Here is a 27,952-nt window from a genome sequence, read left to right on the forward strand (position 1 = left end):
AAAGACAATTCCAAAGTCTGAAGCAGTTTCAGATTTTGTTTTATGTGGATTATCATCCCACCTTTCATATGAATGTAACTTCCTGACCTACTGTGTAACTTTTCCCTTTTCTGTTCTCCACAGCTGATTGAAAGCAAATGAATTATAGACCCACAGATCAACAATAAATGTCACCAGACAGCTTAACTTCTCAATTGTTACCGAGGAAGAGCTTCTTGTATTGCAAACAACAGAGCCAACAGTCAGGAGGGTCTGTTTCAATGCCAGCGTATCTGGTTAAGAGTGTCTCTGCTTCTTGTCTCCGTGGCATCGCCACTACATCAGCAAATGCAAGAAAAATATCACAGGGCTTCTTTTCAAATAGTAATTCTCATTAAAGGTTCGCAATATTCAATTTAATTCACCAGTATTTGTTATATAGCAGTATATTACATGAAAATGCTGTAAGTATATTAAGTTTAACTAAACAAAGAAAATTTGAGGATGGAATAATGATAATATTATAAAAAGCTCATATAGCAGACATGTTGACTTGCAGACAGGCACTACAAAAAGACTACTAAAGATGTAAGCTTTCAGCCAGAAGACCTTCGTCTGAAATAGATAACATTCACGCACACATTTTAACACAAACCCGGTTGATGTGCATGTGACCACTCTCTCTGGCTGCTGAGGCCAGACTGTGACTGTGCATGATGGGAGAAGCAATCTGGGTGGTGGGGGGAGAAACAGTAGAGAACGGGTGGGGGACAATAAAGTGCTGTTCGCGCCCATACATGTATGAGGTTCACTTCATACGGCCCTCCTCAACCCGACAAGATACCTTCCTCGATATTGATCTCAACCTCAAACGTGGCCACATCAGTACCTCTGTCCGTATCAAACCTATCGACCACCAGTAATACCTCCCATTTGAAAGCTACCACCAATTCCATACTAAGAGGTCCATTCTGTACAGTCTATCCACCTGTGGCCATTGCATCTGCAGTGACGAGCAGACCCTCTCGAAATATACCGAAGGTCCCATCGAGGCCTTCACAGATGGTAATTATCCCACTAACCTCGCTCAGAAACAGATATCCCACAGCTATTCTCACCAACCACCCACAACCTCCCAAAATCCCACCATCTGGCCACAGAGAAGCATTCTCCCGTGACTCGGTACAACCCGTGACTGGAGCAGCTGAATCACATTCTTGCCAGACTTTTGACTACCTCTCGTGGTGCCCTGAAATGAGGAATGTTCTACCCATTACCCTTCACTCTCTCCCACAGCAGTAATTCGTGTCTCACTGAACCTACATAATATCCTCATCCATCCCTACACAATTCCTGCTCCCGATCCCTTGCTTCGCTTCACGGCTCATATCTCTGCAACAGACCTATATGCAAGACTTTTCCCACACACACTTCCACCACCACAGACTCCAGTCCAGTAGCAAGCATCATTAATTCCATAAAAATCAGAGCTACATGTGAAACGAGCCACATGATCTACAAGCTATGCTGCAACCACTGTGCTGCATCCTAAGTGGACACAATAAATGACATGCTGTCTGTCCATACAAATGGCCACCTCATCCCAGTATGCTCCCACAAACAGTATTTTACTGTCCCCCCCCCCCCCCTAACTGCCCCCACCACCACCACTCCTATCACACACAACTGCTTGCAGGCTGGCCCTGGCAGTCAGAGACAGTGGTTGTGTGTTTTTTCTTGTCTATTCATTTGAACTGGAGCATTCACACTGGGACGTTACGCTGCCTCACTGTGCCACTGTGATGCAGCAGTGACTCACCCTCGCCACATGTGACAGACAATAGTGCTTCTCCGAGACAGTGATTATTATTGCACAATTCATATCACAATTACAATGCCAGGTGAACAATGAGGCCTGACCACATAAACATTTCTAGCAATTAGATTTTTCACAGCTACCAGGGCACTTCGCCTTCAGGGCTAATGAAGTAGTTTGCAAAGTCATCCCTGATACTGTTCTCAACATTTCCTCCACAGACAAAGCAAGGTGACATGTCCTGGAATCCCTGAATAGTTAATGTATCCACAAATGTATCCTCAAACGCCATTCCATTGTGACCATGCACAAAGTTATGGAGGAGGCAACATGTCTTTACAATAGACTTCAGCCAATCATGCAGCAGTGGATGTATGTGTAATGAACGTTTTGTCCTCCTCCTCAGAAGTTCTAAGAAAAGTTCTCCTCACTCAAGTCCATTTCAATAACTAATCAACTGACAATACCTGCAGTGTCTGACACTGATGATCCAGGAGTGTTCACCAGAATTACCGGCGACCGTCACTGGTGACTCTCACCAGTGCCCCGGTGTGAAACGAGATTTAGTCTTTCGTTGTGCCTGTCAGCAACTCAACATCTCCACTATACGCTGAGTAGCAATCTTTCATTTTCATAATGTTGTCAGGATTGGTATTTGGTTTCTCAGACAGGAATAAATAAATGTGTGTTTCAGAATTGAACTCTTAATTGGTGTGAAAGTTTTGTTCTTAAAACATATCATCATTATTAAACTACTGAAGCACTTGTAAAGCTACATATATGAAAACTGGTATCCGACTTCTCGGATAGAAATAAAAGATACAGGTTCACTAATTTTGGAAAATTCAACAACTAAGGGGATGAAACGGGGTGAAAGTTTTCTTGCAAATATTTCATTATGAAAGTGCCTTTGAAGCTACATCTAAGAAAATGTGTGTTTGGATTCACAGTTATGAATAAAAAAAAGTACATCTTTCAGTGTTATTGGAAATTCTACACCTATGGGTGTGATTCACTGACTCATCATAGCATACTACGAACCTCTAACTACAGAAGCTTGAAATTTGGAGAGGGTGTTAATCTTATACAACAGGCATTGTTTTCATAAGGGATTGTTCGAAATTCCACCCCTAAAAGGGGGGTTGTGAAGCAGGGATTTAAGATGTTTTGAAAATATATCATCACTAAAGCATTAATAACGCATTTTTAAAGCTACATCTATGAAAAGTGATATTTTACTTTTTGGTTAGAAATAAAGGATACGTCTTTTAGTGTTTTTGGAAATTCGACCACTAAGGGAATGAAATAGGGGACAAAAATTTTTATGTAAATATTTCATTATGAAAGCATTTTTAAAGCTAAATTTGTATCTGGCCTCTCCTTTATAATAATAATAATAATAATAATAATAATAGCTAAGGAAACAAAACTTCTGGAAACCAATTGAACTAGGAAGAGGTAAGGGAAAATTGAACATCCCATATTTAGCGTTTGCAGATGATCTAGCAATTATAACTGACAGCGAAGAAACTGCAATAAAACAAATTGAGATCCTTAAAGAATGTGCAGAGAAGGTTGGCCTGCAAATCTCCTTTGTGAAGACTGAGTTTATGTGCTCCAAAATAGATATTCCGAAACTGGAAACAAATTTTGGTGAAATCAACAGAGTCAAACACTAAGTATCTCGGCGAAGTTATTGAACCAACAGGACTCGAGAAAATAGCACAAAACAACAGAGTACAGAAATTCAAGAAGGCATTCGGACTTGTTCAAAGCATATATAACAAAAAATGCCTGTCAAAAGGAACTAAAATCAGACACTACAACACAGTTATCAAACCTACAGTCACATATGCAAGTGAAACGCTCTCACTGAATAGAAAACTAGATTTACAAGATATTAAGAAAATAGAGAGAAAAATTATTAGGAAAATTCTGGGACCACGATACACACAAGATGGATACAGACTGCAGACCATCGAAACAACTGAAAAACTATCAAATATCGAAAGTGACATCAGAAAGAGACGAATGAAATTTTATGGACACCTACACAGATTACCTGTAAACGTCTATTGGACTATGTGACATCACTTAAAGCAACAATACCCTGGGTAACTGAAGTTAAGAAGGATTTGACAAAAGCAAAAATTGACATAACAGACGCATCAGACAGGGATACATTCAGAAGAAAAATTGACAAGTGGAAGTTTACTTCAGAGACGGCACCAAAACCATACCGACCAAAGTGGACTGAAGAAAGAAAGAAGGCCTTTGGGGAGAAAATGAAGAAATATTGGCAAAACAAGAAGAACCTAAAGAAATATTGATAAATCACCTGCTTATCGTTCTCCTATGGGGACATTCGCTAATAATAATAATAATAATAGCTAATACAGAATACCCCAAAAGACATGAAAATGGAGCAAAAGTAATAAATCAACAGCTTGCCTTACAACATAAATTTATAAAACTACACGTTCCCACATACAAGTATGCACCACAAAGTGTACTGGAAAATGATGAATACAAATTATACTGGAACAGAACCATTATAACAGATAAAACAACACCACATAACAGGCCTGACATCATACTCACCAATAAAAAGAAGAAATTAACACAACTAATCGAAATATCCATACCCAGTACAACAAATATACAAAAGAAAACAGGAGAAAAAAATTGAAAAATACATCCAACTGGCTGAGGAAGTCAAGGATATGTGGCATCAGGATAAAGTTGACATTATACCAATTATACTATCAACTACAGGAGTCATACCACACAATATCCACCAGTACATCAATGCAATACAGCTACATCCAAACTTATATATACAACTACAAAAATCCATAATTATTGATACATGTTCAATTACCCGAATATTCCTAAATGCAATATAACATATACCGTACAGTTAAAAGGAAGTCACGCTTGATCAAGGTCCGCGTCACTTTCTACTTTTGACCAGACATAACGTCTGAGATAAGAAAGAAATAATAATAATAATAATAATAATAATAATAATAATACATTCTCTTTGGAAATTCACCACTGGGGTTTAAAATTTTTATGAAAGTTTCTACAGAAATGTTATGACATAAACTCAAAAGACAGGATCAACAAAGACCTCTGATCCTAGTTACTGGAATCGCTTTCTGGTAAGAAGCACATTTGAAAAAGACCATTCTTCTATGGCCTTAATTAGAATGGAAAGTTTAGATGGTGTTGCAATTTGTGAGCAACATAAAAATTTAATTACAAAAATCTGTGTGAATCATATAATATATGCAAGCGAAGCAGCAGGCGCTAAGTTAGTATTACATAAACTGCACGAAGGACAATAAATGGCATTGTATGAAGGAATAGAAATTTTCATTTATGGCAGAGTACATGATAACTGGTTGCTAAATGATAAGCTAAAAGGTAACAACGTATTTTTTTCAAAAATGTCTCCAATGCTGAAGGATTCTTTGTCAAACAAAAGCCAGATCACTGGCAGATTTCTGAGATGACAGACTGTACACATGTTGCTATTTCACCATGCTTTAAGAGTGGAAAATAATTTATGATGCAGTTTATCTCATATCACAAGTTCCCACAATTGTGAAAAATAAGGACAAAGAAATATCTGGACAAGAATAAAAGATCACCCACCATTAAAAAAATGGTAGAGGTGTTACGACTATCACCTCACTCAATGCTTCTTTACTGTTTCACACATTACCATAATAATGTCAATGCAAGACACACATTTTTTAAATCTTCAAAATCTTCTCTGGTTCCAAGGGATCTCCAACTTTTAGGTAGTCTTTGAACAATTGGAATTTTCTCATAACTGCATGTGTGGTTTTTTTTCCAATATGAAGGCAAAGTAATTCTAAAAAGTTATTAAAATTTGACTGTCCATTCAGAGAAAGTTGATGTAATCATAAAGTTCTGCGAGTAACACTTTCTGTAGCAGATTTTCATGGGAGACATCTACTGCCGTGGGCTCTTCTGTATGCAGTATGGCAAAGAGCTTAGCATCACTGGCTCACACGCTGTGAGCTCCCAATTCTACCTCCGACCACCAGCAATTATTTGTTATTACATACTTATTATTCCTGGAAGGTTCTTGATATATCTTATGTTTGTTAACATTTGTAGATTCTAAGTCTTTATAAACAAGCAGTTCTAAGTTTTTTTACTTCAATATTGGACGTGCCTTTGGAACTGGACCCAACGATGGTTTTGACATGCCATTCTTTGCATCAGCATTTTTTTTTTGCTTTCTCTACATTGCTAAAACTAGAATAAGAAATGCTTTGCACTGGTAACAATACAGACTTGCACGAAACTGCTTAACAACATGGTAACTATTCATTCTTTTTCTACACAATGTGAGAGCTGCTTTAAAAGTGAGCTTAGTTTTGAAAAAAATTGGTTTTTACGTTACCACACTTGTTTGTCAAACCAACGCAAAGGAAATAAAGACTCTGACAAAGTAGTCCGAGTGTTTAAGGGGATTTAAAATCACTAGTAGTAAATGGCCGAGTAATGTAGAGGCAGAAAATCTGCATACTATGAATAAATTAGAATGATCAATTCACTACTTGCACATTATGACTCTAGGCAGGCATCACTCAATTCACTTCTAGTGAACCCTTACCTCCATCAGTATTCACATAATTTTTTTAATAGATTTCACTTTGAGATGGATGTAACTCAATTTTTATTGTGAATACTTTTAGTCTTGTGTTTGTGATTCCAGCCTTACTAACTTCATAAACAATTGTTTAGCGACTTGTAACCTTCACTTGTGACAAACAGAATGCAGATACAAACCCTGTCCAGAAAGTAATATTCTGTAATGCACGCCTTAGGAGATATTTAATGACATACGATTGACAGAACTGCCTTGTGGATTGTCTCCTTTGTGCCCACATGTTTTTGGAGTGTGATGCCTCATTTATTTTTCATGATATTGTTACCTGAGTGCAAGATTTAAGTGTTAGTGGCAATTTTTGAAATGTGAAATTTTCTGGAGCAAAGCTGCAACATAAAATTTTGCACGAAACTGGGGAAACTTTTACAGACATGTTTCTGCTATTGAAATGAGCTTATGGAGATGATGTTCTGGGTCATATGCAATGTTACAAATTGCTTTCACAATTTAAACACGGTCATCAGGCAATTTAAGATGATCCTCGAGCATGAAGGCCTTCCACTTCAACTGATGAAATGTGTAAATTGCTGACTGCATGTCAAAGAATTTGAACAAGCAATTAACAGTTTGTCCCTGTGGCACAAATTCATGATGAAAGTAATCCTTCCAAACCAAAGAAAACTATCACCACAGCTTTGACATTTGACCTAACCTGATAGCTTTTTCTAGTCGTGGAGAACCTTTACTGACCCATTGTGAAACCAACTCTCAGTCTTAACATCATAACTGTACATCCACGTCTCATCAAGAGTTATCTTCCTCTTTAAGAACACCTCATTCTCATTCGTGCGATCCAAAAACTCTTCACAGACTGCGAGCCGAAGGTCTTTCTGAACTCTAAGTCATAGGATGAACTTGTTGGCAACACAATGCATCCACAATGCTGTGTCAGGATTTTGTGACACGATACAAATGAAAAGATACATTATTCTGCAATCTCTCCGATAAGCAGTCTTCGATCGGCACATACAACTTTCTCGACCTTCCTGACACGAGCGGCGTCGGTAGATGTGGAAGGGTGTCCTGAATGAGGGTAATCTTCAATTTCCATCCGCCATTTTTAAGCTGAGTGGACCATTCGTAAACCGAGTATGGCTCAAGCACTCATCACCACAGGCTTCCTGCATCATTTGTTGTGTGTCTGCAAAGGTTTTCTCAAGTATCGTGCAAAATTAAACGTAGAGGCACTGTTCCTCTAACTCTGTCATCTCAAAATTTGTGAACTGTGCGACACAATGTTCTACCGAATACGACACCGAACAATAATACAATGACGAAACTTCTGGCAGTTACACATTAAACACAGGCATGTGCACAGATGCCAACTGCGTTTCACTCCAACAAACTATTAGTGCAAAATTATAAATAATTCAGAATTTTTTGTACAGACCTCTTATATCTACACAAACTTCACCGAAGAGGGACCAGGTCGGATCCGACCCGACTGTGCCGTCTATTTTGTCCCCTACCACCACTAGGGCTAACATCCCCCAATGGGTGTCCAGGTATTTTTTAGCACATAGTGTAATATTCTCCAATTCTGCTAAACTAGGAGTATATAACCACTGCACAATAGTCATATCTGACTTACTAATCCAGTGTGGTCTTTACTCGAAATAGTCAACCAAACCCCCATATTTACGATGACAGCATATCATACCGATAGAGATCTAAAATTTTTACAATTACTACCACAAACTGCAGTGGTGTGCAAAACTAACAATGAAAGTAGCTTTCGTACTGTGTATTGCTGCCAAGTAACATATCTCCTTGACACTTTGACCATACTGCTACAGTACGAGAGGCAAATGAAAGAGCTACACACTGAGATGGACAGAAATGATACTTTTGTTAACAGTTGATAATTAAACTTAAGTCACTGCTATTTATGACGGACCTCTGGACATTACAAAATGTGGGACGTGGGTCTTAATATGGTGTGTTATTACTGTGGACAGCAATGCACACTCTGCAGTGTGCCCCATGCTGGCCGGGAGCCCAGTAAGGAGTACTTGTCATAAGGCATTCCATTACTCCGCCAACATGATTGACTACTACTGAGTCGTCACTGGTCCCCGTGGATGTGCTGCAATAACCATCCATCCACCCCCCCCTCCTCCCGCCTTGTTCCTCCCAAAACTCCTTATGAACATTAGAGTTAGCATGGGAGTGCACTGCACCCAAGACATTGCCGTTTGTGGTGATCACACTCCGTATTAAGAACCACATCCCAAATTCTGTAATGTCCGGAGGACCATCAAATAGCAGCAACTTTAGTTTAATTATCGTTTTTGAATAAAAGTATCATTTCTGTTCACGTCATTGCACATTTCTATCAGTTATCTTCTGTACTATACTGTAACAGTTCTTTGAACAATGGTCCACATTTCATCAACTTACATTATTTGTCAAAGACACATGATGCAATATTTAGTTCTCGACACCAGTGTAATTGTACACCTGTATCTGTATCTATATTCTGCAAAGCACAGTGAAGAGTATGGCAGAGGGTATATTCCATTGGACCAGTTATTAGGGCTTCTTCCCATTCTATTCACAACTGGAGTGTGGAATGAGCGAGTGAATGCTTCCATGCATGCTCTAATTATTCTTATCTTATCCTCACGATCCCCGTGTGAGCGATACACTAGGAGGTTGTAGTGTGTTGCTGTAGTCGTCACTTAAAGCTGGTTCTTTAAACAGTTAGCAGACTTTCTCAGGATAGTTTACGTCTATCTTCAATAGTCTGCCAGTTCAGTTTATTCAGTGTATCTGTGACACTTTGCCACAGATCAAACAAACCTGTGACCATTTGTGCTGTCCTCCTTTGTACAAATTCAATATCACATGTTAGCCATATTTAGTACGGGTCCCACACACTTGAGCAATATTCTAGAGCTGGTCGTACAAGTAATTTTTAAGCAATGTCGTTTGTAGTCCGATTGCAAATGTTCAAATGTGTGTGAAATCTTATGGGACCTAACTGCTAAGGTCATCAGTCCCTGTCTGGCCCCGGTAGCTGAGTGGTCAGCGTGACGGAATGTCAATCCTAAGGTCCCGGGTTCGATTCCTGGCTGGGTCAGAGATTTTCTCCGCTCAGGGACTGGGTGTTGTGTTGTCCTACTCATCATCTTTTCATCCCCATCAACACGCAGGTCGCCGAAGTGGCGTCAAATCGAAATACCTGCACCAGGCGAACAGTCTACCCGACGGGAGGCCTTAGCCACACGACATTTCATTTCGTTTCATCAGTCCCTAAGCTTACACACTACAAAGACACACACCCGTGCCAGAGGGAGGATTCGAACCTCCGCCGGGACCAGCCGCACAGACCACGACTGCAGTGCCTTAGACGGCTTGGCTAATACCGCTCGGCAGTCTGATTGCACTTCCCCAGTATTCTACCAATACATCAAAGTCTATCACCTGCTTTAACCACAACTGAACCTATGCAATCATTCCATTTCGTACGCCTGAAAAGTGTTACATCCAAAAAGTGTTGTATCCAGTATTCATACCAGATGTCCAATTCCAACTGTGACTCGCTGATATTGCAGTCATAAGATACTAGGTTTTTTTGCTCTGTGAAGTGAACAACTTTACATTTCTGAACATTTAAAGGAAGTTGCCAATCTTTGCACCATTTCGAAATTTTATCAAGACTTGACTGAGTATTTATGCAGCTTCTTTCGGACAGTACTTCATTACAGATAACTGATTCATCTGCAAAAAATCTGAGGTTATTATCAATATTACCTGCAAGGTTATTAATATAAGATGAACAGCAAAGGTCTCAACACACTTCCCTGGGGCACACCTGAGGTTACTTCTACATCTCACTTTACATCCAAGATAGTGTGTGCATCCTTCCCAACAAAGTCCTCAATCCAGTCACAAATTTCACTCGATACCTCACACGATCATACTTTTGACGATAAGTGTAGGTGTGGTACTGAGTCAAATACTTTTTGGCAATCAAGAAATACTACAGTTACCTGACTGCTGGGTTTGAAAAGTACCCATACTAATTTCAATTGGGAATCGCGAAGAACTCCACTTCGACAGCCTTTACCCATCTTCTCCCTCCTACTCCACCTTCCTGCCCTGTATGCCACCTCCTTACCTCCTGCCGCACTGTTCCATTCGGTGGCGAGATGCGGGTGCACCGAGGAATGTAGCTCACCTGGCAAGCCTCTCGTACTCCTCCCGGATCTCCTGTGGCGTCTTGGTCCTTTGCACGATCTCCCAGCCATCAGCCTTCAGCCCCCGAGTGCCCAGCGTGTCGTAGATAGCCCGCTGGTGAGGGTCGCTCAGGACTGCAACACAATTTGTTCGATTGTCGAGCACTGACCCTGTACGCGATAGCAATTTTGATAAGTGCAACTAAGCAATGTACAACAACACAATTTTACATTAAAAATTAGAAGCAACATTTAGTATATCACACTATTGTCGCGGTCTTCAGCCTGACGACTGCTTTGTTTCAACTGTTCATGCAACTGTCTTAATCTGTGCGTAACTACTGCAACCTACCACCATTTGCCCCACTTATTGTGTTTGTTGCCAAGTCTCCCTCTACAATTTTTATCACTGAAAATGCCTGCCATTTCCAAACTGATACCATCTTGATGCATCCCAGGGCGTATACACAGACCAGAAAAAAATCCTGAATGTCCCAGTTAAAAATGCACTTTTCCCCCCAGGTGAAAGTACATCTTACCCTCACTAAATGACAATATACTTTCCCTCGGAGCTCTAACAACTTTTCAATCCTGCGAAAGGTGAAAGGTTTATACACTGTCATAAGCCTGACACTTCATAATACAAAACCCAGTGCAAAAAAACAAATTTTGGAAACCTTTTTGATATGTGGCAACATCTACACGGCATATTTTCGTGCATATAAGCATATAAGCACAAATTCCAACCAAATACAGCAAGATAGTTTCCAAAGCGTTGAAATCAACATTGCAACGAGCATTTTTCAGCCAATCGTAGCTCACATCACGTGATCTCACCAGCTGATGACAGCAAATATTCAGAGCATAAGGCACATGACGTAGTCAGCCAATAGCAACATCATTTTTAAGTAGCACGAACACACAATTAGGAAAACTTGATGGTTCAAATTAAAACACACAGAATTGCACAATAAGAAAAGCTAAGCTTTCACATATAATATTGATCGTCAAAAATTTTTTGCTTTATTTCCCGAGGCTATTGTAGGCAGGATCCTAAGGCCACAACTTAAATTGCAGCAGCTGAAAATTACTGACAAATTTCACTGCCGTGACCAAACATTTTGTGGATTACCTGGTCAAATACATTATATGTCATGCACTTTGCCTTCTTTTAAGATATTATTATTGCATAATTTGTAATCGAGGAAAAAGCTAAAATAAATATGAAAAACTAAACTTTAAGCTTGGCCATTTATAACAAGTGTTATCCTTTGTAAGATACATTAAACACAAAAATTTTAAATAATGGCATAAATGGCTGGTCTTCTTGGGCTGAAATTTTTCGAAATGGCTGGTCCTCAGTGTTTCAAGTTTTGATTGAGACTAACACATTCATCACACATTCTCACATGTACCAATTAATCTTGCGTAAAAGGAAACTGAAAATAATGCTTCTCAAACCACCACCCACAATATTTTCTCGTAGCCCACCATCCACAGTATTTTCCCACAACCTGTAATGCTATGTTCACCAAAATGAAGCCTACTAAAACATGCATCAAATGCATGTTTGTTATTATGAAGTATTGCATTGTCTTTGACACATTCTGCTGTTTGCAGATGCTTGTGTGTACACTGTTTTGTCAAAGTAAACGACACATTTTCTTTGCAATTAAAGTTTTATTTTAACGTTATTCTCTTGTTTATGTTTTAATGCTGCAGTGTTATTCTGTAGTAGTGGGCTAAAGCAAAATTCTTTGCTAGAATATCAATTCTTACCAGTCAAATGTACAAAAATTAACTGAAAAATAAAACAATGTAAAATTCCGAAGTTTTTCCCAATTTCCCAAGGAATATACACCCTGATCCCAATTTGTCCTACCAACCATTATCTCCTTTAAGTCCAGTTGAGCAGTAAGTTATTTTCTCCCCATTTATAATCAGTACCTCCTCATTAGTTACTCAAGCTGCCCATCTAACCTTTAGCGTTCTCCTGCAGCACACGATTCCAAAAGCATGTGTTCTCTTCTTCCTTGTTTATCTTCCTATTTACCATCTCGTTTCACTTCTGTACCGGACTACACTCCAGAAGAATACTGAGGGGTTATAATTAAAGTGCTGCTATTCACAGAGGTACAGAGTGGGCTGTAATTATCATAAGGCATCAAAACTCTGTAGATATTCTTGTCTGTCAATGCAGAATCGATTTACACTGGATAAATTTTGGTCACCAGATTCAAATCTGGTGCTGTTGGTTGGTTGGTTTAAAAGAGGGGGAAAGGGACTAAACTATGAGGTCACTGGTCTCTTGTTCTTAATAAAATGCTGCCACAAATGTGAGAATAAAACAAGACGGGACATATAACACAAAATGGAAAGAAAGGAAAGACCACAAGAACGAAGGAGAGGCAACGAACTAAAGGGGACAAAAGAGGACAAGAAAACAACATGATGCTAGAAACAGTTAGAAGAGAGTAAAACAAGGAAGCAGATTACAGTGGCTGGCCAACCACGAAAATAAAAAGGAAAAGCCAGCCAGCCTGGAACACATTAAAACATCCACCCCAAAAGCACTAGGCTGGAGGACACAGAGGGACCAAGGACAGGCACCAAATCGAATGATAAAACCCACCTTCACGAATGAAACATAAAACTAAATCAGCTGACGAGGCGTTGTCTGACGAAATCAATGATAACGAGTCCGGTAACCGAAGATGAAGTCACAGGGCAGCCAAAGGAGGAGAGAGCAGAAGAATACGGGCAACGGTCGACCGGGCACCGCACCGACACTAATGTGGGTCTTCACGGCGCAGGAGATAGCCGTGGGTCGCCCAGGCAAGGCCAATGCGGAGCCGGCAGCGAACCACGGAGTCACTGCGAGACACCCTCATCGAGGACTTCCACACATTCGTGGTCCCCTTAATGGCTCACAGTTAGCTGTGCATACTGAGATTTTGCCATTCCGTCTCCCAACGCAGAAAAACCTTGCGGCATAATAACGAATGCAGGTCAGTTCCGGTGATGCCCATCTCCAGAAGTGGTTCCCGTATACCCCGTTTGGCCATTCAGTCAGCAAGTTCATTTCCTGGTATTCCGACACGACCAGGGGCCAGACGAACACCATCAAACGATTGGAGTGTTCCAGGGCACAGATAGACTCCCGGGTGGGCGCTACCAGAGGATGACGAGGGTAGCACTCGTCTACAGTTTTCAGGCTGCTCAAGGAGACAGTAGTAAAAGAAAAGACTCCCCAGGGCACGATCGGAGATACTGAAGTGCACGAGAAATGGCTACCAGCTCTGCAGTGAATACACTGCAACCATCGGGTAAGGACTGCAGTTCAATATGGCCACCATGAATGTAGGCAAAGCCGACACGATCGTCATCCATCGAGCCATCGGAGTAAACCACTTCAGAGACCCGGAACACTCAAGAATCGAGAGGAAGTGACAGTGGACAGCCACAGAGTTAACCGAGTCCTTAGGGCCACGTGAAAGGTCCAGACGAAGCTGCGGCTGAGGTGTACACCGCAGAGGCGTTTGCAAACGGACCGCAAGTAGAAGTGGTAAAGGGAAGGACTCCAGTTCGGAGAGAAGGGACCGCACACGAACTACAATCGTTAGCCCCGACCTGGGCTGCCGATGCGGGAGACGGACTGCCGCGGGCGTCAAAAGGAGACGGTAATTCGGATGCTCAGGAGAGCTGTGAATGTGTGCTGTGTAACTGGCGAGCAGTTGGGCACGTCTGATCTGCAATGGAGGGATCCCAGCCTCCACCAGTACGCCAGTTACCGGACTCGCCCTGAAAGCTCCTGATGCTAACCGAACCCTGCAGTGGTGCACAGGGTTGAGTAAATGCAACGCTGAGGGCGCCGTCTAACCATAAACCACACTCCCATTCGGGATTGGTCAAGGGATCTGTAGAGCTGCAGCAGCGCAGAGTGATCTGCAGCCCAATTGTTGTTGCTCAGGGAACGGAGGGCATTGAGGTGCCGCCAGCACTTCTGCTTAAGCTGACGAAGGTGAGGAAGCCTAGACAATCGAGCCTCTAAAAGCAGCCCTAAGAATTAATATGTCTCCTCTACAACGAGTGGACTGTCGTGAAGGTAAAGTTCTGGGTCCGGACAAACGCCGACAGAAGTGTACGACAAAGAACATTGCGGCTGAAAACTGGAAGCCGTGGGCTAGAGCACACGACTGCGCCTCGTGGATGGCTTCCTGTAGGCGACACTCGGCAACACCAGTACTGGAGCAGCAGTACGAAATGCTAAAGTTGCCTGCATACAGAGAAGGGGAAACAGAGGGCCCGACAGCTGCATCTAGATCGTTATTGGCCACTGCAGGACTCCATTCTCCTGGATATGGATGGAACTCAGAGGCTCCAACGTGGACACGGAAAGTACGGAGCGACAGGAAATTTTGGATAAAATTCAGGAGCGGGCCCCGGTGACCCCACTCCTACAATGTGGCAACGATATAATCTGGTGCTGTGATTACAAGAAAGATGTATAGAAATGTTTCCAGATGTAACAGATTAGTGATAAGACAGGAGCAGAAAATCCCAAACAAGTGAGAAAGGCATAATGTCAATTTCATTATTTAGTGTCACTTACACAATTTGCTCAGTATGAGCACTGGAGACGTCAAAGAGATGTTGGACAGTGCCAGATTTGCACCTGGTGGCCAAAATTGGAACTACTATTTTTTCCGGCGTTAATCGATTCCACATTAAAGCATTAACGTATGTAAAAAGTTTCACTGTCATATGACAATTACAGCCCTCATTGGACCATGGGTAGCTGCACCTTTAATTACAGCCATCTGGTAACTTTGAAAATATTCCCTGGCACTTAAATTTCTATTACATGTTAACAAATACCTCTTTTATAGAAATGCTTTTCTTCCTTTTGGCAGCCTGCATTTTACATTTAGCCATCATCAGTTAAGTAACTGATGATGGCTGAATATAACAGCAAAACACGAGTAAAACTTTTAGAGTCCCCATTTTGTAATCTGATTCCCTCAGCATCGCCTGATTTCATTCAACAACATTCCATTACCCCGATTTTACTTTTCATGAAATTCATCTTATAAGCTCTTTTCAAAACACTGTCAATTCTGTTCAAATGCTCTTCTAAGTCCTTTGCCTACTGACCGAAATCCATTGTCAACAGTAAACCTCAAAGTTTTTCTCTCTTCTCGCATGCTATTGTAGAATTCTTTGTCCTCACTAATAAGTTCCATAGATACCTCTCAAAGTAATTGTATAGTCAGTCACCTCTGTCAAGAGGTAGTTTATTATACAGGGTGAGTCAGTAACTACTGCCATCGAGAGTCACTCCAAAAGTACGATAGGAGCTGAAAAGTTTGTGGAAAAAAAGTTGCACGGGACAACGGGGCCATAATATGACATTGTTTTTTTTGTGACTTCTGAAATTTTCCCGGCGCACGTGCGCGAGAATCGGCATAAATACCGCGACTGCACCTGGGCTCTTCAGTAGTTGTGTACTCACCTGATGATGGCCGGACGTCTCTGGGCCAAAATATCGTGGCAGAATGTCGACGGGATCCGGCTGCATACCCGGAAATTATTAGAAGATTGTTTTTTTTGTTGCTACGTCGGGTCACTTCAGGGACGTGTAAGTCAACTTTGTTTTTTTAAATGGGATGCTATAGTTTGGCCAGCTTGTTCGCCAGACTTGATGACTCAGGACGATATGCGAGAGGGAACTGTCAGAGCACACGCTTCAATAAGTGGGTAAGTGATAAGGAATACCACTCAATCCGTGATAAGATGTATACAGCACTGCACTGATACCAACGGTTATCACTTCGAACACCTTCTGTAAATGGACGTTTGTACCACCTTCGTGACCTCTGTTGACCTTCAAAGACCTTATTGTTACACATAATTGGAATTGTCTCAATAGCCGTTATTAGAAAATAAATACCAAACTATAGCATCCTAGTTAAAAAACCATATTTGACATTCATATCTCTGACGTGACCCCACCTAGCAACAAAAAACCAACATCATAATACAGCCCACGTTGTCCCGTGTAACATTTATCCCGCACACTGTCAGCTACTATTATACTTTCAGAGTTATTCTAGGTGGCAATAGTTAGTGACTCACCCTGTATAGCTTTACCGATATACATTTAAAACCAACAAAATGTTGTTGTGCTTTGATCCGGGTGTCAGAGAGAATTTCAAAGCAGGCACCCAGATGTAAGCCCAAGAAGTTTTGTCAGCAGTATGCACCGAGATGACTCGGGTCACGGGATACCTCCCAATGTCACACTGGACCTCTTTTTGCCCAGTGTAGTGCAGCAACTGACGTGCCACGCATTCGATAAATTGTTGGAAGTATTTTGTAGATATATTCGGCCCTACTGCCTCTGTGGCAATTCACGATTACGAAGGTTCACCGGTGCAGGATTTTGCGCATGAACTGGCGTCTCAATTAAATAAAAATTTGACGGGACCGACAACGGGAGATTTCGATGGCCAAATCTTTCGCTCACACTGTCGAGAATGTTCTTCGAACCGATCGTGAACAATTGTGGCCCGGTGACGCGGTGCCTCGTCGTCCACAAAAATTCCACTGTTTTGTGGCAACGTGATGTCCACAAATGGCTGCAAATGGTCTTCAGGTAGCTGAATGTAATCGTATCCAGTTACTGATTGGTTCAGTCGGACCAGAGGACCCAGCCCATTTCATGTAAAAACAGCGCACAAGCCCACACAATATGGAGCCACCACTAGCTCGCACGGTGCCTCATTAATAACTCGGGTCCACGGCTTTGTGCGGTCTACGATACACTACCCTACCCTCAGCTCTTACCAACTGACATCAACACTCAGCCGAGCAGGCCACCATCTTTCAGTCGTCTCCCGACCGATACAGCCATGAGCCCAGGACAGGTACTGCAGCCGATGTCGTGCATTTAGCAAAGGCACTCACCTCAGTTGTCTGCTACTGTAGCCTACTAATGCCAAGTTTTGTCACACTGTCCTAAAGGATGCGTACATTGTACGTTCCACATTGATTTCTGAAGTCGTGTCGTGCAGTGTTGCTTATCTGTTGCCACTGACAACTCTAGATAAATTCGACTGCTCTCTGTTGTTAACCCTTTAACTGCTCCGAGTGTATTAACTCACACGCCTCTGTACCTGTCGCCGTGTGCTCTGAACCGCCTAGGTCGTAGACACATTCAGAGCACCAGGAAGAAGGACTGAGGGTGCACGGGACAGGTACAAAGGTGCGCGCGTTAACACGTCCGGAGCAGTTAAAGGGTTAAGTGAGGGCCATTGGCCACTGCATGTCTACGGTAAGAGGTAATGCCTAAAATTTGATATTCTCAGCCCACTCTGGACAGTGTGATTCTCAGAATACTGAATTTCTAAATGGAATGCCCCACATGTCTAGCTCCAGCGACTATTATGCATTTGAAGTCTGTTAATTCCTGTCATGTGGCCATAATCGGGTCAGAAACCTTTTCACACCCATCACCTGAGTACAAATGACAGCTCTACTGATGCACTGCCGTTTTACACCTTTGGTATGCGATACTACCACCATCTCTATCCCACGACTTTTGTCACCTCGCTGTATGCTGGGAAGGTCTACATTAACATGTATGTAGAGTTACTTGGCACTTAGCTTAATGTATTTTATATCTATGTTATTCCCTTTCCTTGTTTTGTAACTGTGGATAGCACAGTTGCTAGTTTCAAGTCTGACTGCTTTTTTTACTAGAAGACGAGGCAGTAAAAGTTTACCGACTGGTCAAAAACAGACAGAGGAGCTGGGGCTGGGGCTCGGGTACAGTCTAGATCGGACAGAGCAATCACTCTGGGTAAGGTGGCCACGGAATTCCAGGCGGAGATGTCCATTATCAGAGTGAGCGTGGAGGACAAGCTGTGAAAATGCTAAGAGGTTCACGATGTCTACACTTATTCGGACAGTCGAGCAACTCTGAAATCTCAATCGGGCCCTGCAACACGATCACAGACTGTTGCAGAATGCCGGGAAGCCTTTGTGAGGTTAGGGGAAAGCGCCAGGGTAAACCTCCTGTGGGTCCGTAGTCATGCAGGAATTAATAGCAATGAACAAGCCGATAGACTGCCCAGGGGAGGCACGAAAACTCCATCTGTCGGACGAGAACCCGATCCGACAGTGACCGAGGCAATGGTGAGATGAAAACTCTGTAGCTGCAATAGAAATAGCACACACAATATTGGATTATGAAAAAATGTAGCAAGGTAATGGTGCCGAAGCCATGTTTTGAAAAAGTTCTGTAACCTGGGGGCTGAAAAGAAGACAAATTAAACACACGGCTGGTCTTACGATTGACCACAGGAGCTTAACCCTCAAACTGTGGGCAATTTTCCAATTTTTTTCATACTAAATTGAGGGGTATTTTTATTCCTGAAGTAGTATAGTTTTAAGGACAGAATTATAGGAATTCAACAAGAAAATAAAAATCTTACTTTAAAGTTGCTTTTTAATTGACATTTGACATAAATATAAACCAGGCCAGCCAAGGACTGTGTTATTAATACTATTAACGTATGAAAATGATTAAGAGATATACTAGAGACTGTATATGACATTTTTTATGACTGTCGCTGTAGTTTATGGCCTTTGCTATTCGTTTTAACAATAGGTACTACTCATACACCAAAACCACAATCTTGCAAAACGGTGCCGACGACCACACTTTTAGCGCCAAACGACTTTGAACCCATACATCCATTGACGATGATTCTCCAGCCTGATGTGAGTAGCCGGTCACGTTACTCATTTGTAATTTCCTATGCTTCGCAGATGAAGTTAGCGGCTATTTTGTTTTACTCGTAGCAATTCAAGCTGTGCTCTCAGGTCCCACCGTAATCCCTAATTTCCTCCTTGGAAATACCCTGGAAAAAACAATGCGACATTTGTGACGACCAAAATTATCAATTTCATTCCCGATAATTACATTCCCAGCAATTTAAGCCGTGCTATTATGTGCCAACATAACCAGAAACCTGAAAATAGCAACATATTTGGAGAAAAAACCAGCCAAATTCTGTGAGGAAAAAGTTTATAAGATTGAACGTTTCTAATTGACAACGACCAAGGAAAAAGTACTGCAAACTACTGCATACAATGAAAGATCCGGGTACACCATAAGTGCACTTCATCCGAGACAGGCTTTAATAGATAGAAAGTGTGCTCTTAGTATTTTTAGTTCTTCGAAGTATGGTCAGCAGGAATTCTGTTTATAATGCCTGCGATTGTTCTCACTGCTTGTTTTGCCACACAAACACTGTTTTTGTATCAGAAGAGTTGCATCATAGGATATTTTCAGGTAGCATCCAGAGGTGGAAGAAAACATAGTTAATCATAACTGTGAACATTGAGACAACAGTGTTGAGTCATGTACATTGTTACTGAAATGGTCAGCTATTAGGCAAGTGCCACACTGAAGACAGTAGAGACATCAAGGAGGAGTAAAAATGCATTACACTGTGAGTTGATGGTGGCAAACACAAAGTGAGGGCACAAACATGTACCTCCATTTTGTGAGCCCTCAGAAATACAAACGTGGTGTAAATCCAACAGGAAAAGTAGGCTTACATGGCAGAGTGGAGTATAAGAATAGCAGAAGAGTGTATAAAATGGTGTAAAGTATGAATGAATACCCTATTTACTGTTTCCATTTACTGATTTCTCAATTCTGAGTTTGTTTACTTTTGTACAAAATGCACACAATTCTAACCAAAGACAAATTTGGATAAAAAAGTACTCAGTGTATTGAAAACTGACATACACAGATCTGTATCTCAATTGATATAACTTTTACTATCCAACTCAGAAGAGAGCTTTGCTGAACACCCTAATACACAGAGCCTGGACTATTTTGTACAAGATGAGTGCAGGTGCAAGATTAATCATGTAGTAACAGTGCTCAGACAGAACAGGCATTCAGTGCATTATATGAGGTCAATGCTATCAAGGAAGCACAGACGTGATGCTGCTTAACAAAGTGAGGAAGGTCAACACACAATACACCTCCCATTTTGTGGTGCAACAACTACTAAAATAGGTAGAGTCCTAAAACGGCAAGCAAGCAGACCAGCCTTTCACCCATCCAGTAGCATTAAGGAATGTTAGGAATTGACCAAGATAATCTCAGTCTGAGAGCACCAGGGATGAGTAACATTCCTTGGTGGTGTGGTAGTTGTTATGTGGGACAGTCTATATGGACTATTGTCAATTGCTGTAATGAATGTCAGTGTCACTAAAGTGCAAGAACTTTGAAAACTCAGCAGAGGCTGAGCACAGCCTGTAAATGAGTGTAAGATTATGTTTGAAACAACAGCTAGGAGAATTTCCCTCCTATCAGTGGCTTACAAAATTCTTTGAAAAGCATTACAAGAAGGCTGAAAAGCCAACTGGAGGAACAATTAGGAAAGCACCATATAGGGTTTAGAAAAGGATGTTCTGTGTGGTATGAAAATCTGAAATTCATAATCTGATATACAGAAAAGAGCCAAAAGAATTTATTCAAAGAAATTATTCAACACAAATCAGTTGTAAACATAAAATACACACTAACAAATACAAAACTGAATATTTAGATGATAGCTCCAAATACTTTGGGACCAGAACTGATGTAAGACAAGAAGATGGATTGCTCCACTATATAAATAAATAAATAAAAATTAGGGGATGTAGGAAAAAGACCAGAAGAATATGGATTAAAACATTATTGGAAGAAAATGAGATAACTGAGTGGCTTTTACAGAAAATGCAACAGTGCAGATAAAGCTTCAATATATGTACAGGGTGTTACAAAATATCGACAGACTTTGAGGGGATGTAGAGGGTGTCAGGAACAAATTGAGAACAGGAACCTATGTTGGGAAACGTCATCATTTTACAATACCCTGTATGTTTCCAATGAAAGAAGTACATGACAAACATGAAGGGAGAAATGAAATACATAGAAACTGATGATGGGGAAAAAAGAAGAGTAACAGCATTTAAATGTCTAGATGAAATAATAAAACTGAATGCTTTGGATAAGGAAGATAACTTAGCAATGGCAACAAAAATGGATGTGGCTTTTCAATCAACAAAAACATTATACGTTAAGAAATCTTTATCAACAAATACCTAACTTTGGCACGACAACACTGTCATTAGACTAGATTGCCTTTATGCTTCAGAAAGCCTTTCATTAAATATAGCCAAATAATTACGTGAAACAGAGAAGAAGGAAAGGAAAATAGTAAGGAAATTCTTGGCAGCAAACTATATGGATGAGAAATGGAAGTAAGAAGTTTATAAACAAGTTTATGAAAGAACAGAATGAATATTAGACAAAATGAGGAAGCAAAGAGTTTTATTCTATGGATACCTAGAAAGGCTCGAAGACAAAAAAAAAATAAATAAATTTTTGATAGAAACCTAAAAACATCAATGATGTGACTCAAAGAAGTTAAACCAGACTTCGGGAAATTCAAATAACGGAGAAAGAAATAGGAAAAAGAGAAAAGTCCAGTCTAACAACCCTACCACAACAAATGTCAAAATTTAATAATGATTGTGATGTTGCTCACGCTGCTAAATACTGCATTTTCGGGCAACAACAAAGTTATTATGTGGCAGGTGTCATTAGAGCACAGTTAATAAAGTCATTTCATGTAGTACTGAATTAACTAGGCACTCATCTTTTTGTGTTTCCCATGCTGGTCTCATAAAATCACGGCTCAATCGTCGAAAATCTAGGTGGTGACGATTCCAAGCTCAGATGCAAAGTGGCCTAGGTTTTATTCTGCTATATTCAAAAGTTTTATAGATGTGTTTCACGAACCATTCTTGAAGATTACACTTTTGCAGGACAATGGTGATGTAAAAAAAAGTAATCAGCACTCCGAATTTAAGTTACACTTCTTTTGTATTACTTTTGCTGCAATATCATGTAACACACAAAACATCACTTCACAATACAAAACATACTTGAAAACATCTTCCTCACTGTTAAAGTTCACATTTTATAAGCTGACTACAATATGCGTCTTTTCAACATGACGATCAAGACTTGACTTTTTCAAGGTCCGACTCTCTAACAACAAACTAATAATCACTTACGCGCCCAAAAATCAGAGTTACAAGTACGACAATGATCATAGTGACAAAAGAAAGAATACACATACGAATAATATCATTGCAACATAAACATATCGATGTATCAAAGTGCCTCTACATTAATGAAATCAAATCTGAATGTTGTCTCAGAAATACGTTAACTACTTTACAGAAATACAGTAGAATATTGCTGATAACGAGAGGTTCAGGTGAGCTGCCGTAAAGGTTATGTAATTCAAGTACCATTACACCAGATCAAAAGCAAAAAGGTTCAGGGGCTTTCAGGTGAAACGAAGATAAAGACATGCATAATATGGGCAGAATAAAGAAGACAAAAACACAGGGAAAGAATGAAAAACTAATAGAAAGAAAGAAAAGAAAGAAGACTAAGACTAAGGGAAAAAAGACAACAACAATGAGAACCACCACCACCACCACCACCACCACCACCACCACCACCACCACCACCACCACCACCACCACCACCACCCCCAACATATATCTCATCCTGGTGTCCGACTGCCCTTTCCTTTTTAACCTAACCAATATAGCTCTCACTTTCCTCCCCAACACAGGAACTGTTAATTGTGAAAGATAGGATAGTTTTATGTATGTTAATATTGTTAAAAATTTCACCACCTGAACTACAGTGGCCAACAATTTGGTCCACACAAAATGTACAATAAATTGCATAAGCAGATTAAACAAATGGCTGAACCAGTTGTAAGTGTATGCATTAAACAGTAACTATTTTGTGTGTTTTTATACACAAACTGGAACCACGCAAAATATAAACAAACATGTAATATCTGACACATGATGTTGACTCTCTTCATTTTGTGAAGCTCAGTATCCCATTCATAATTGTGTCTCAGTTGTTCTCAAAGATAATGGACACATGTAGACAGTGCAATTGCAACACACATAAGCCACTGATAGCTACATCTACATGTAGATATCCTGCAAACCACCGTATAGTGCACAGCAGAGGGTACCTCATCCCACTACTAGTCATTGCCTTTCCTGTAGGCAAAAATGACAGTCTATAAGCCCTTGTGCAATCCCCAATTCCTCTTATCTTGAATTGTCTTCTCAATTCTTAAACGAGATGTATACTGGTGGCAGTGCAATCTTTCTGCAAATGCCTATTCTCTAAACTTTCTCAATAGCATTTCACAAAAACAAAGGTGTCTTCCATCCAGGGATTGCCACGTAAGTTCACAGAGCATTTCTGCAACACTCGTGTGTCGTTCGAACATACCGGAGGCAAAACTAGCAAAACCCCTCCGTATTGCTTCGGTGTTTTCCTTTAATCTGACCTGGTGCGTATATGGACACTACAGTAGTACTCTAGAGTAGGTCACATAAGTGTTCTATACACATTCACTTTTATAGTTCGGGGTTACTACTCGAACACGGAGGGGGGGGGGGGGGGGGGGGGAAATTCCCCGAGAATTCCGAGACTGAGGAGGAAGGTGGTGTCGGTGTCACGGAGATCCTCACAAATTAATGGTGAGCGAGGGGGAGGGAGAGAGGCAGCATACCAGAATAATGCCTTCTTTCCTCTCAGGTGAGCTATATACCAGCCACAAAGAGTAGTTCAACCGCAGTTTTTAAACATCGACGACTACGGAACAATACTCGTGTAATTAACACATTTCGACATATTAAGTATTTTAAAATCTACGAGCTATAAAATTCAATTTCGATGTTAGATTAAAAATGCAGAATTCCCCCAAATTTTATGAAATTCCTGGATTTTCTGATTTTTCCAGGTAATATGTAGTCCTCTCAGAGTTCCACTTTTTCCAGAGGGGAATTGCCACTCCGACAGATGAGCTAAATTTTCCAATAATTCTCCCAACAAACTAAAGTTTACCATTACCCTTCTCTACTCTGACCTTACACGCTCATTCCATTTGATGTCTTTTGCAAAGTTACGACTAGCTAATTTAATAGTTGCAACTGTGCCGAGCAGCACCACCAATACTGTATTCTAACATTACAGAATAGTTTCTCCTACTCGTCTGCATTAATTTACATTTTTCTACATTTACAGCACACTGCCGTTCACCACACAAAATAGAAATTCTTTCCGAGTCACCCTTATCCTCCTACAGTCACTCATCGACGACACCTTGCCGTATACTACAGTGTCATCAGCCGACAGTCAGGCTGCTCACACTACCTGTCAGATAATTTATGTACCGAATACAGAGAGCGAGGATGGTCCTGTCCCACTTGCCTGGGGTACTTACTAACATACCCTCGTCTCTGACGAACACTTGCCGTACAGGACTGAGTTCTACATTCTGTTACTTGAGAAGTCTTTCAGACACACTCATACAGTTGAATGATTTGGGTGAGGACTCATGTTTGAGAACCTAAAGAGGCTGCCTACACTACCCTTATTCATACTCTAGCAGAGTACTGCTGTCCAGTGTGAAATTCTTAGCAGATAGAATTGATGAAGACCATTAACAAAGTTCAAAGAAGAACAGCTTGCTTTGTATTATCACGAAATAGGGGAGAGTATCATTAAAACAAAGGCATTTTTCACTGTGACGAAATTTTTTCATGAAAGATTAGCTCCAGCTTTCTGCTCCAAATGCAAAAATATTTTTTTTGACAACCACCTACATGGGTAAAAATAATCATTGTAACAAAATACGAGAAATGATCATTGTAATGAAATAAGAGAAGTCAGAGCTCACATGGAAAGATTTAAGCGTGCGTTTTCCCCACACACTGTTTGAGAGTAGAACGGTAGCGAATGTGGTTTCCAAACACTTTGCTACACACTTAAGCATGACTTACAGGGCAATAATGTAGGTATAAGTTTAGAACTTATTCTGTATGCTCTGACTTTCATTATAAAATAACAGTGAGTAAGAGTATGAAGTCGTTTTGTTGACAATGGTTAAAATAATTCATTTTCCTGGAACATTCTGACACAATTATATGTTACGCACTGCACAGTTATCGATCACATCTATAATGTTTTGTAAATGTTTATAATTTAGTTATATCCAAATCTGTGAAGAATTCATCTGTTTACTGCATGTGATGACATATTTACTGGTCTATCATACATAATGAATAGGAAACATAGACAACTGTGAAGAAGCACAAAAAGCAGCAAATAAAATGTACAGAAGAGAGCAGGTCAAAAAATAACTCCCCCGCCCCTCTCCTATGAATGAGAGCACAAAAATTTAACAGATAACTACTAATAAAGGAAATGACAAAAAGGCTGGGGGGGGGGGGGGGGGTGAAGGAGATTGAGAGAGAAAACAAGAAGTGAACCAATGATAATCATAAAAAGAAAAACAAATACACATCACAATGTTATTTGCGACTTCTTTAAATTGAGTGGTGGTAGAGAAGTTTGTCAATAAGTAAGATGACAAAACAGCAATACTTAACAATTTGTAGACTAAGTCCAAGCACAGCTCAGGCCACAACTTTGTATTAAAAAGACTGTCCCCAAGTACAGGTCAGCCCACAATTTTCTCGATGCTCAGGACATCTATCGCTTGAAAACTTGATTGATTTCATATGGGAACAACGTACAGATATCTTACTACCTGTCGCTTTTTTGGTGCTGCCATAAGTTTTCAATTTCTAGAATTATTTTAAAAGAAATATAAGTGAATGTAACAATTGCTGAAACTTCCTGGCAGATTAAAACTGTGTGCCCGACCGAGACTCGAACTCGGTCCCGAGTTCGAGTCTCGGTCGGGCGCATAGTTTTAATCTGCCAGGAAGTTTCATATCAGCGCACACTCAGCTGCAGATTGAAAATCTCATTCTGGTAACAATTGCTGTTGCAAATGGCTGAATTCATACGGTCACACTGGCATAATTTTGTGCGAGTATTCATGAGGTTTCGCAGTCTGCAGCAATTCTGCTACAAATACATTATGATTCTTCAATGCACAAGAAACTTGGGAAGCTCAAGAGGAAGAAATTGTCCAAAAAACCACCTTGTTCTTTTTTCTTGGAAGGATAAGTACACTTTGTGTCATAATTATTTTACAATTTGTACGGTATCAAAGAACCAAAATTAATATGAAAAACAAATAATTAAGCTTGTCTTTTTAATATGTATTACTCTTGAAGATACAGTAATTACATATGTGCCAGTAATGCTTTAAATAATAGCATAAATGGCCAGTTTCCTAGGCCTGGTATTCTTCTAAGTGGCCAGACTCCAAAGCATTAAGACTGGGGCCACTGGAGGATAGAACACTTTCACAACAACAATAACAACAACAGCTAAAGCTTCATGCAATTTTATCGAAAACTGACATGATGAGACTATGTCTATAAAAATGCAGCTTCATTCTTACACTAAAGTAAAAATAGCAATCAGCCACTGTTAATAATAATATTTATTAGGAACAAATATCAGCATCAATGGTTTCGACTTGACAGATTTATCTTCGGACTGCTGTTCACATTTAACGTTATGTTATGCTGTACATATGACATTCGTCGATTGCAGTGACGATTCCTTGTGGCAAAACACGCTGCAAGAAAAAATGACTATTATATTCCATTTTTCTTACACACTTAAGGATGTTTCATCATTATCAGCAAACATCACATGAAAGCACAATATAATTTTAGATGTTAATAGCTGTCTGAAGCTGAACCTGTCAGTTTGAAAACAGAAACTAATATACGTTTTTATATGACCTAAAGATATATCTTCAGGGTATGAAACTGGTCATCATACAGCAAAAACACAAAAAACAGCTATTGCGGATATAGACTATATTACCAACTTTGACTTAATTGTTTGATTGTCCTTTGCATTATGTAGAAGCAACAACATTAATTGTGCCTAATAAACAACATTGTTAATAGTGCCTGGTCGATGCCTATACATTATTTTAAAAATTATCCTGAGCTAAATTGTCAGTTTCACACAGTTAATGGGATGAAAGCTGCACACGAGTAATGAACACTGGTAAGACGAAGTGGATATCTTCCAAATCTATATATACAAAAATGAAATGCTGATGTATGAAGGATCATTATTTGAAAATAGTTTGACAGATATAGCCTTTCCACCCCCCACCCCCCTCACCCAGTTTTTCGTAATTGTCAAAACAA

General features: G+C 40.3%; 1 protein-coding gene across 1 annotated transcript in view; it reads right to left on the reverse strand.

Moving 5' to 3' along the window:
- The window catches only part of LOC126295183 (dnaJ homolog subfamily C member 11), a 117,562-nt gene that overhangs the window by 84,245 nt on the left and 5,365 nt on the right, over positions 1-27,952 (reverse strand). Inside the window, exon 4 of the mRNA XM_049987489.1 lies at positions 10,690-10,822. Within this exon, the coding sequence (XP_049843446.1) occupies positions 10,690-10,822 (133 nt within the window). The remainder of the gene's footprint in view (positions 1-10,689; positions 10,823-27,952) is intronic.

Source organism: Schistocerca gregaria, chromosome 11 (assembly GCF_023897955.1).
Source record: "Schistocerca gregaria isolate iqSchGreg1 chromosome 11, iqSchGreg1.2, whole genome shotgun sequence".
NCBI classification, from domain to species: domain Eukaryota; kingdom Metazoa; phylum Arthropoda; class Insecta; order Orthoptera; family Acrididae; genus Schistocerca; species Schistocerca gregaria.